The sequence below is a fragment of the Erythrolamprus reginae genome, chromosome 8, assembly GCF_031021105.1.
Source record: "Erythrolamprus reginae isolate rEryReg1 chromosome 8, rEryReg1.hap1, whole genome shotgun sequence".
NCBI classification, from domain to species: domain Eukaryota; kingdom Metazoa; phylum Chordata; class Lepidosauria; order Squamata; family Dipsadidae; genus Erythrolamprus; species Erythrolamprus reginae.
The window spans coordinates 45,737,244-45,747,050 of NC_091957.1; the positions used below are offsets into that span (position 1 = coordinate 45,737,244).

Consider the following 9,807-nt stretch of genomic DNA (forward strand, 5'->3'; position numbering starts at 1 on the left):
TCGTTAAACGAATATGGTGGTCACGAAGTGTAAAGTTATTTAACCAAAAAGAATCATGGCAGCGCAGTGGCTAGAACGCAGTATTGCTATCTGACTCTGCTCACTGCCAGGAGTTCGATCCTCATTGGCTCAAGGTTGACTCAACCTTTAATCCTTCCGAGGTTAATAAAATGAGAAGCCAGATTTCTGGGAGCAAATATTCTGACTGTAAACCACTTAAAGAACGCTGTAAAGCACTCTGAAGCAGTATATAAGTCTAAGTGCTATTGCAATTGCTAAAATTGTTCACTATGGGGTGGTCCGCTATGAGGCAGTTTTTGCTGGAAATCTTACATAAACAACAGTTTCCAACAAAACCGTAAATTGTATTCACATTACTACAGGATGCTGCAAATAACCATAGATGTGTGCCGGCAGTTGAGAGCTCCAAATGCTTTCATGGGGGGAAGTGGCATGGACATTGTAACCGGGTTGTAAGTTCTATTTTTGGGGGCACAAAGGGTTGCCAACTGATGTAGTCAAGTCAGGAATCATCAGTATGTGCTGTTTAGCCTGCTCAGTTTCCCTGGCTGATTCATCTGAAAATGGTTCACACTTGATACTAAATCTTATTGTTGGTTTATTGATTGAATCTCGTTCAACTGGACAAGATGTATATTAATCAATGAAAAATTCACACCATGGCCTGTGAATCCAGGCAGCAAGGACAATTTAAGGCACATTTTCCTGACTGGTTGAAGTCTGAAGTTCAATTACTTGTTTTGCTTGCAAATAATGTTGTAAAAGTTCTCACACAACATGTGACAGGCAATAAAAACGTCTGTGGTGTAAAACAGCTAAGTTATGTGGCTTTGCACTCCTCCTTACATCAAACCCATCAACAAGAGATCTGAATGGCCTTCATTGTTGTGGCATCTTTTAACATTTGAAAAATATATTTTCCTTATACAGTATGTGATAAGTCTCTTCAGCAGGGTTATCCTCATTCTTATATTTGTGGTTACCTGTATCTGGAGGGCATCAGGCTATCAGTGTTTATATGTCTTAACAATTCATCACTCAGTACCTTTTTTTAATTCCTGATGGTTAGGATTATTTTCTAATAATGTTTATCAAAGATTGCTTTATTGGTTTACCAACAGTAATTTGCGTGACAAAATTTTGTATTCTCTGTAATGGAAACGTAATCTGTACCAGGAGACTAAGATCTTAACTCATTTTTCTTATAAACATTGCTTATCAAGCTATTCAAGCCATCCAGATCCATTCTGTCTTTACTAATTCTTCAGTAAATCTGATATGTTGTAGTTTAATTTTTTTAATTGGCCAACTCAGATGCTGCAACTGGTCAGGCTAGGTAAGCAACCAGTTATTCTAACTCCGAGATTTATTTGGATCTTTCCATGCTTTTTAAAAATGCCAATGTCTGGTTATCTCCTTAGATTGCATTGAGTATAACTATACAAACTATTTCAAAAATAATAGGGCTAGAGGCCACATTCACATTGTTCAGGAAGAATTTCAAGAATGAATGATACATGGTAGACAATGAATTCATATACTGTACACACGTGATGTGCAATTAGAGCTACAAGAAGTGATTACAAGAAGCATTTCGACCCCAAATGAAATTCGTTTGAAATTTACAAGGCTAACTGCAGAATTTTCACCCATCAAGAAGCGAAGTGGTAGACTGGCGGCATTTATCGATCTCTCCTGCGTCGAATTTGTGTTACTCTACAATTTCTTTCTCTATGGTTCCCTGAGGAAATCCAGAGGATAGGAGACGAAACGGAAGGAAGAGAAAATCGCCATTCATTACAGCCCAGGAGGCTCAACCTATCGGAGAGAGGGAGAGGCGGGCTTACGCTTGCGCTGTACAGAGGGTTGTGGGACGCATGTGCAAATCCAGGAGGACGCTTCCAGGATGAAGTAAGTGGCGGTTGGATAATAACAAAAAAAATTAATATTAGTAGTAAATATTTTTTATGGAAATGGAAAAGTAGAAGCAGGATTTCTTTGGGGATAAATTTTCAATTTCGAAAGTCTATGGTGACTACAGCGTGGAATCGATGCGATACCAGTGCGGAAGTACTTCTGAGCATACACAGAGTGCGTTTTCATTATAACAGAGTTGAAAGGGACCTTGGAGGTCTTCTAGTCCAACCTCCTGCTCAGACAAGGGGCAATAATAACCCCCACTCTTTTTTTGGCTTCAGTTAAGGCTAATATTTGAGGTACTAGGATGAGTATATCATATATACGTATATAGGGTAGAGGCAAGTTTAGTATCAGTGGGCTAAAAGTCTGCAGGGATTCTCAGTCATCCGAGTCGTGATTGTCCAAAGGTCCTTTTTCCGGAGGCAACTGGATTTTGAAGAGGACAAAAAAGTTCTGAAAGAACATACGAAAATAGGAATTATGTAAATATGAATAATATAGGTAAATAATGTAAATATAAATAACAATAGTAGATTATGCAGCGGATATAATATAAGAGATCGGTGCTGATCGGTGTAAAATTAGTGAGAGGTTTTTAAACACGAAAAATTGAATAAATAAATCTTTAAAAAAATAAAAAGTTCTGAAAAAAGCACCTTTGGGACAACCATGACCTGGATGACTGAGAATCCCTTTTAGCTATACAATTTTGGTATGAACACCCATTGAATGATGTGGGAGTGGGAATGAATTTCCAGCGGAGGGGAGGGAACCAGGAGCATCATTCAGGTGACCCTGAGGACACAGTTAAACCTCCAAGTGCTTCAACGACCCTCTAAAAGGATGCAGATGACCAGTTGTCTGCACGGAGTATAAATCTGTCCATTCCCCACTATCTAAAGAAGCTTCTTTGATGAGAAGCAAAACGTCCTCAAAGGGAAAACAAACAAACAAACTCCTGTTGCCTTGAAAAAGCATCTTTGGGACTATAATTGAGCTAGAAAATGGGAACACCTGGGGTCCAATATGTCTGTCCATTCAGGCCCTGCTCTTTCAGCTGGCCTGGTGTGGTGTGGGCAGTAGAGGTGGAGGGATATTTGTGTAGATAACACTGATATATGGGATGAAGTTGGGATAAAATGAGTCAATAAAAATAATTCTTGGGATCGCCGCCTCTTCGTGGAACGCAGGGTTTTTAAAGGAATTGTGAACTGTAAATTAAGACTCATGGGTTTTTTTCCCCCCATTCTTCTTTCCTTCTCTAGCCCATTAACCAAAGTTAAGCTGATCAACCAACTGAATGAACGCGAAGCAGAGCTGGGAGTGCAGGAGAAGGTCTCCTGGCATTCGGAGTATAGTGGCAGCGCCTGGGTGTTTGTAGGTGTGTGGCTGTGCCTAGAGGCATCTTCCCATGTCAAGAAGGTCTTAAGCATAAAATCTATCAGGAAAGACTTCATGAACTCAGTCTGTATAGTCTGGAGGACAGAAGCGAAAAGGGGGACATGATCGAAACATTTAAATATGTTAAAGGGTTAAATAAGTTTCAGGAGGAAAGTGTTTTTAATAGGAAAGTGAACACAAGAACAAGGGGGCACAATCTGAGGTTAGTTGGGGGAAAGATCAGAAGCAACGGGAGAAAATATTATTTTATTGAAAGAATAGTAGATGCTTGGAACAAACTTCCAGCAGACGTGCTTGGTAAATCCACAATAACTGAATTTAAAGATGCCTGAGATAAACATATATCCATCCTAAGATAAAATACAGGCAGACTAGATGGACCATGAGGTCTTTTTCTGCCATCAACCTTCTCTGTTTCTAAGCCCCTGCGGCATCACAAACTTTGTAGCCATACAGGAAAACGTTTAAACGCTTAATAACCACTTCCCTTCTTTTCGTCTTCTAGGGGGCTTGCCATATGAACTGACCGAAGGGGACATTGTCTGTGTATTTTCACAGTAAGTAAGAACAAGGAAAACTTAATTCAGAAAATGAGATGGTGCTTGTTTGTTTGAGATTGCTTTAATGTTGCTTTTCAATTAAAACCAAAATAAAAATGCAAATAACAATAGTGAAAGGGACTGGCAAAATTAGCTTTTAAAGGTTTACAGTAAAATCACATATAGCTATTTGGAAGCAGCTGCTATTGAATTGAATGGTGCTTGCTTTAAAATAGTGCAGTGTAGTCTTGTTGTTTTACCAATAATTTTGCCAGTTGTTGTCCTGGGTGCTATACTGTTATAGGCTTTACTATGTAAATGTGGAATTCTCTCTTTTAGAAAAATTCACATGGATACATTAAAACTCTGACCAATAACATTTATTTTATTTAGCTAAGCTGATGCATTTAGTTTTTACTAAAAGCATCAGGTTAGCTGAAACAAATATGAAAATAATAATAATCTTGTGTCTTGTTGGGAGAAAACCCAGGCATTTTGAAACAGCATCTATTCCAGGGCAGGTTTTTCCCTGAGATTATTTAAAGCTTAAGTTTAGAAAATAAGTAATATTCTTACATTGCTTCTGGGAGGCTTATGAATGTTTAGAGGTTACCTAGAGTAAAATAGCTACTAGTCTCAGTGTGTGGAACAAGGTTTCAGTCTTCAGTCTTCACTCTACTGGTTCTGTGGGTGTAGCTTGGTGGGTGTGGCAGGGTAAGAATACTACCCCACTCCTGGGGGAAGGATACTTCAAAATCTCCATTCCCACCCTACTCTGGAGCCAGCCAGAGGTAGTATTTGCCGGTTCTCCAAATTGCTCAAAATGTCCGCTACCGGTTCTCCATAACCTGCTGGATTTTACCCCTGCCTATATTAACACTTGTATTTTCTCAAAATCATCCCGTGCTTGTGCCATTTCCTTTTTTCTGTTCAGGTATGGAGAAATTGTGAACATCAACCTTGTACGGGATAAAAAGACGGGGAAATCCAAAGGTTTCTCCTTCATTTGCTATGAAGATCAGCGAAGCACTATTCTCGCAGTTGATAACTTTAATGGGATAAAGGTTAGTTGAACCATTGGGGATCCTCTGGGTATTTTGCTGCTCAGATTGGGCTGTGATACAGTTTCACACAGAATATATACACTGCTCAAAAAAATAAAGGGAACACTTAAACAACACAATATAACTCCAAGTAAACAGAGAAATGTGAAATGAAACTGTCTGTGAAATCAAACTGTCCACTTAGGAAGCAACACTGATTGGCAATCAATTTCACATGCTGTTGTGCACCTTCAACTTTATACAGAACAAAGTATTCAATGAGAATATTTCATTCATTCAGATCTAGGATGTGCTCTTTGAGTGTTCCCTTTATTTTTTTGAGCAGTATATTTAGCTTGTGCTTTAGCTTGGCGTAGCAGGAAGGGAACAGCAGAAAGTCCACTTTTCATATCAACAAAATAAAGCCTCTTTCATAATAATCCACAGATTATCTGAGGTTTCATTGTAGCTTAAGCCAAAATCGCAATTATTTATATTTTATGGTTACCTGCTCCTATAGCTTCAATGGGAAAAAACCATTAATATTTTCACGATGCTCATAATTTCTTCTTTGCAGATAAAGGGAAGGACAATCCGTGTGGACCACGTGGCCAACTACCGCCCACCCAAAGATTCTGAAGACACGGATGAGATTACAAAGGCTCTCCGAGAGAAAGGATGCGGTGTTAAAACCCCTCCTCCAAGTTCAGCTGAACCCTCAGAAGACGACGATGTGGAAGTAAAAAGGCACAAAAAAGGTGAGAAGTCTTCTTTTAATTTCTGTGGCCAGAACTATACAACCTGGGAAACTCAATAGAAGAAGAAAGAGGGAGAGAGAGGTTTAGGAGGAGTGAAGTGAAAGGAGGTAGGAGGACGGAAGGAGGAATGGGGATGCAAGAAAGGGTAATTAAGGGGGCAGGCTGCTGTTTAACAATTTAAAAAAATAAATAAATAGGAGTCTATGAATAAAAGATAAAAATGTACAATTGCATGATGTATGCAATACTAGAAGGTATAAGCATGTTGAATCTGTAGAAACATAGAAGTCTGACGGCAGAAAAAGACCTCATGGTCCATCTAGTCTGCCCTTATACTATTTTCTGTATTTTATCTTAGGATGGATATATGTTTATCCCAGGTATGTTTAAATTCAGTTACTGTGGATTTATCTACCACGTTTGCTGGAAGTTTGTTCCAAGGATCTACTACTCTTTCAGTAAAATAATATTTTCTCATGTTGCTTTTGATCTTTCCCCCAACTAACTTCAGATTTTGTGAAATACAGTGGAGAAAAATAAAAAAACATTTGAAAAAAAAAGAATAAGTCATAACTGTCTTGATCCACACAACATGTGGTGCTGCAATTTGCCTTATTTGAACTCAATTGTTGTGTTTTTCTATGGTGTCTGCAAATCTCACTTTAAAGCTATAGAAATCTTCCAGATATAGAAATACACAATATGTGCAGCATTTCAGTGAAGAAGAATGACCTGGAGATACAGAATCCTTTTAGTTTTCTGGCTTTTGAATTACAGTGATCCCTCGATTTTCGCGATCTCGATCTTCGCGAAGCGCTATATCGTGATTTTTCCCACCCGATGACGTCACTCTCTTCCTTCCTTTCTCATCTTTCTTTCTCTCTCTCTTTCTCTATCTTGCTTCTTCCTCTCTCACACTCTTCCTCCCTCTCTCATCTCTTTCTTTCCTTCTCTCTCTTTCTCTATCTCTCCCCCGCTTGCTGGCGGGCGGGCGGGCGGGGGCATCAGCGAGGAGCCAGGGTTTCCCCTTTGCGTGGGCGGCGGGGAAACCCCGATCTTCGGCTCCTCGCTGCTGCCGCCGAGCAGATCAGCTGCTGGGCGGCCGCAGCAGCAGCGAGCAGACGAAGATCCGGGTTTCCCCGCCGCCCACGCAAACTCCACCATCTGCGCATGCGCGGCCATGGAAAAAGGGCGTGCATGCGCAGATGGTGTTTTTACTTCCGCAACCCTACATCGCGAAAAATCGATTATCGCGAGGGGTCTTGGAACGGAACCCTCGCGATAATCGAGGGATCACTGTATATCTGATTAAGAGTGGATTGTACCTGCAGAGCGATGTGGTGGCCTAGAGGTGATGCTCTCGCCTCACAAACAGGAGGCTGTGAGTTTGATCCTAGGTAGAGGCAGATATTTCTCTCTCAATTCAATATCTGCTGAACAAAATTCTGCATTGGCGACAGGAACAGCATTGGGCCAGTAAATGCTCAACTAGCTCCATTCATTTGCCCAGACTCTACCCCACAAGGCATTATGGGGTCATTAAATGAAGATGAGTGTGGATTGTACCTGCATACATACATACATACATACATACATGCGGTGTTTCAACCTCAATTAACTTTTAGAGAACCAAAAACATCTTGGCGGGAAGGAGAAAATGCTGATTCCCTATTTTTAAAGTTTTGTTGTGACATAAAACTGAGCATTGTTTCTAATTCCAAGCAACTTTAAGATGCCTGTATTTTAGCTCGGAAACTTTCCCAGTTAAAATTTGGGGAATTGAAATTCACACATTTTAAAGTTGTTGAAACTGAGCAAAAATGAAATAGAAAGTCCCGGTCATTTATGTTAAGAGGAGATACAATAAATACTAGGGTTAACAATTGGCCATTTCTGGGTAAGCGGAAGAAATGCAAAATTAAAGGGGGGGGGGAGAGAACGGGGCAAGGTGGTTTTGAAAGCATTCCCTACCAAATTGTTTCAAAAGAAAGTTGCATGCAATTTGAAAGCTAGGAAACAGTTTCTGAAAAGTTGGAATACCAGAAAATATACACTGCTCAAAAAAATAAAGAGAACACTTAAACATCACAATATAACTCCAAGTAAAATCAAACTTCTGTGAAATCAAACTGTCCACTTAGGAAGCAACACTGTGCACCAGTTGCAACCCTACTTGGACCAGGTGTCATTGCTCACAGTCACTCAGGCCCTCATCACCTCGAGGCTCGACTACTGTAACGCTCTCTACATGGGGCTACCTTTGAAAAATGTTCGGAAACTTCAGATCGTGCAGAATGCAGCTGCGAGAGCAATCATGGGCTTCCCCAAATATGCCCATGTAACACCAACACTCCGCAGTCTGCATTGGTTGCCGATCAGTTTCCGGTCACAATTCAAAGTGTTAGTTATGACCATAGTTCCCTCTAAGCTGAGCAGTGAGCAATCGCTCACTTAAAAATCATCATCAACTCAGAGTTTTCCAAACCTGCCCAGAAGCCGAGAGGGAAAGAGTGAGAGGGAAGGAGAGAGAGAGGAAGAGAGGAAGAAAGAGAAACAGATAGAAAAAAGAGAGGAAGGAAAAGAGAAAGAAAAAGAATGGGAGTAAGGAAGAGAGAAAGAAAATCAAAATCTAGTTTGAAACTAGCTCAACTCTTTAAGTGGCATTTTGATATTGATAGAGTTGCCCTATTATGAGCTCACTGTTATAGACACACAGTACAGTATTTTATTTTGAAATTCTCTGAGGCAAAACAGAGTGAGTTTTTTGTTTGTTTGTTTGTTTGTTTATTTATTTATTTATTATTTCTGTGCCGCCCAGTCCCGAAGGGACTGCCGCTCAGACACTATACTTTTCCGCCCACCCCCCCAAAAAAATTAGAGGGAACACTGGTTATGACCTATAAAGCACTGGACCAGATTATCTCAGGGACCACCTTCTGGACGAATCCCAGCGACCAGTTAGGTCCCACAGAGTGGATCTTCTCCGGGTCCCGTCAACCAAACAATGTCGCTTGGCGGGACCCAGGGGAAGAGCCTTCTCTGTGGCGGCCCTGGCCCTCTGGAACCAACTCCTCCCAAAGATTAGAATCGCCCCCACCCTCCTTGCCTTTCGTAAGCTACCTAAAACCCACCTCTGCCGTCAGGCATGGGGGAATTGAGATCCTCTTTCCCCCTAGGCCTTTACAATTCTATGCATGGTATGTATGTATGTTTGGTTTTTATATTAATGGGTTTTTAATCGTTCTTAGTATTGAATTACTATTGTACACTGTTTTATTGTTGCTGTTAGCCGCCCCGAGTCTCCGGAGAGGGGCGGCATACAAATCCAATAAATGAATGAATAACTAACTAACTAACTAACTAACTAACTAACTAACTAACTAACTTACTTACTTACTTACTAACTAACTAACTATCTATCTATCTATCTATCAATTCCACATGCTGTTGTGCACATTCAACTTTGTACAGAACAAAGTATTCAATGGGAATATTTAATTCATTCAGATCTAGGATGTGTTCTTTGAGTGTTCCCTTTATTTTTTTGAGCGCGTCTGAAAGAGTGATTTGTGGAAATGCTTCTGATTACATTTCTTGTACTTTCAGAGAAAAAGAAGAAGAAGAAGAAAGAAAAGCGAGAGCATCGGAAACGCCTGAAAGAGGAGCCTGGCACAGATGTGTCTTTCCCCAAATCCAGGATTAAAGTGGAGAAAGAGGACCCTGGCTATGAACGTTACACAAGGACAAACCAAGAAACCTGGGGCAGCACATCCGGGCACCACTCGCAGAGTAGGATGCCACAAGGACAAGGGCTCAAACGTGACAGCGGGGCAGAGCAATCTCGAGAAAGAAGCTCAGAAAGAGACAGACGTGAGCGCAGAGTGCCCTTCAGTGAGGAGAAGCACAAGAAAACAGGGGCCACGAAAGAGAGACACTGCTCATCATCAGGCAGCAGATCACGGGATCACTCGGAAACCCGAGACAAGCCTTCCAGGGAGAAATCCTCAAATCGTTATTAATGCAACTGCTGTGTCCTCTCTTTATATAAGGGATGCTGTAGGCTGTGTGGTCGTGTAAAATAGCCGGTGGGGAGGGGACAGCTCAACATTAAAATTTGAAAACGCA

At 40.8% G+C, this 9,807-nt stretch overlaps 1 protein-coding gene across 1 annotated transcript; it reads left to right on the forward strand.

Annotated features, from left to right (window-relative positions):
- Positions 1-1,821: 1,821 nt before the first annotated feature.
- RBMX2 (RNA binding motif protein X-linked 2) lies at positions 1,822-9,807 on the forward strand. Its single transcript, XM_070759846.1, has 6 exons — positions 1,822-1,932; positions 3,207-3,322; positions 3,848-3,899; positions 4,816-4,945; positions 5,502-5,682; positions 9,289-9,807. Exons 1-6 carry the CDS (start codon positions 1,928-1,930, stop codon positions 9,699-9,701), a joined length of 897 nt encoding a protein of 298 aa, XP_070615947.1. The 5' UTR covers positions 1,822-1,927; the 3' UTR covers positions 9,702-9,807.